Below are 299 nucleotides of genomic sequence, written 5' to 3'. Positions count from 1 at the left end.
GTCATCCCAGGTGCTGGAAGGTCACGCCCCCATTCCAAGCCTCCAACCACAACAGGGGGGCCTTTGGTGGCTTTTGGGGACAGAGGGAGGTGTCCCCCACCACCGTATTGTCTCTCCTTGTGCATAGACCCTCCCAACTACAAGGACCTGGTGGCTGTGGTCTCCCTGTCCCACCGGGCTGAGCTGACCATCCGGCTCGATATCTGCCGCAAGGTGAGCGGGGCTGGGGGTGCAGGGGGCTGTGACAGAGGTGTCACCTCAGGGCTGACACCCCTGGGCACCCACCCGTGCCTGCACCA

General features: G+C 63.9%; 1 protein-coding gene across 1 annotated transcript in view; it reads left to right on the top strand.

Annotated features, from left to right (window-relative positions):
- The window catches only part of LOC103777333 (neurobeachin-like protein 2), a gene marked incomplete at both ends in the record, with an annotated part of 10,098 nt that overhangs the window by 5,729 nt on the left and 4,070 nt on the right, over positions 1-299 (top strand). The window contains one exon of the mRNA XM_008944886.1: positions 128-213. Coding sequence (XP_008943134.1) covers positions 128-213 — 86 coding nt within the window. The remainder of the gene's footprint in view (positions 1-127; positions 214-299) is intronic.

The sequence above is a fragment of the Merops nubicus genome, unplaced genomic scaffold, assembly GCF_000691845.1.
Source record: "Merops nubicus isolate BGI_N331 unplaced genomic scaffold, ASM69184v1 scaffold25867, whole genome shotgun sequence".
NCBI classification, from domain to species: Eukaryota; Metazoa; Chordata; class Aves; order Coraciiformes; family Meropidae; genus Merops; species Merops nubicus.
This window is presented reverse-complemented; position numbering and strand designations above follow the sequence as displayed.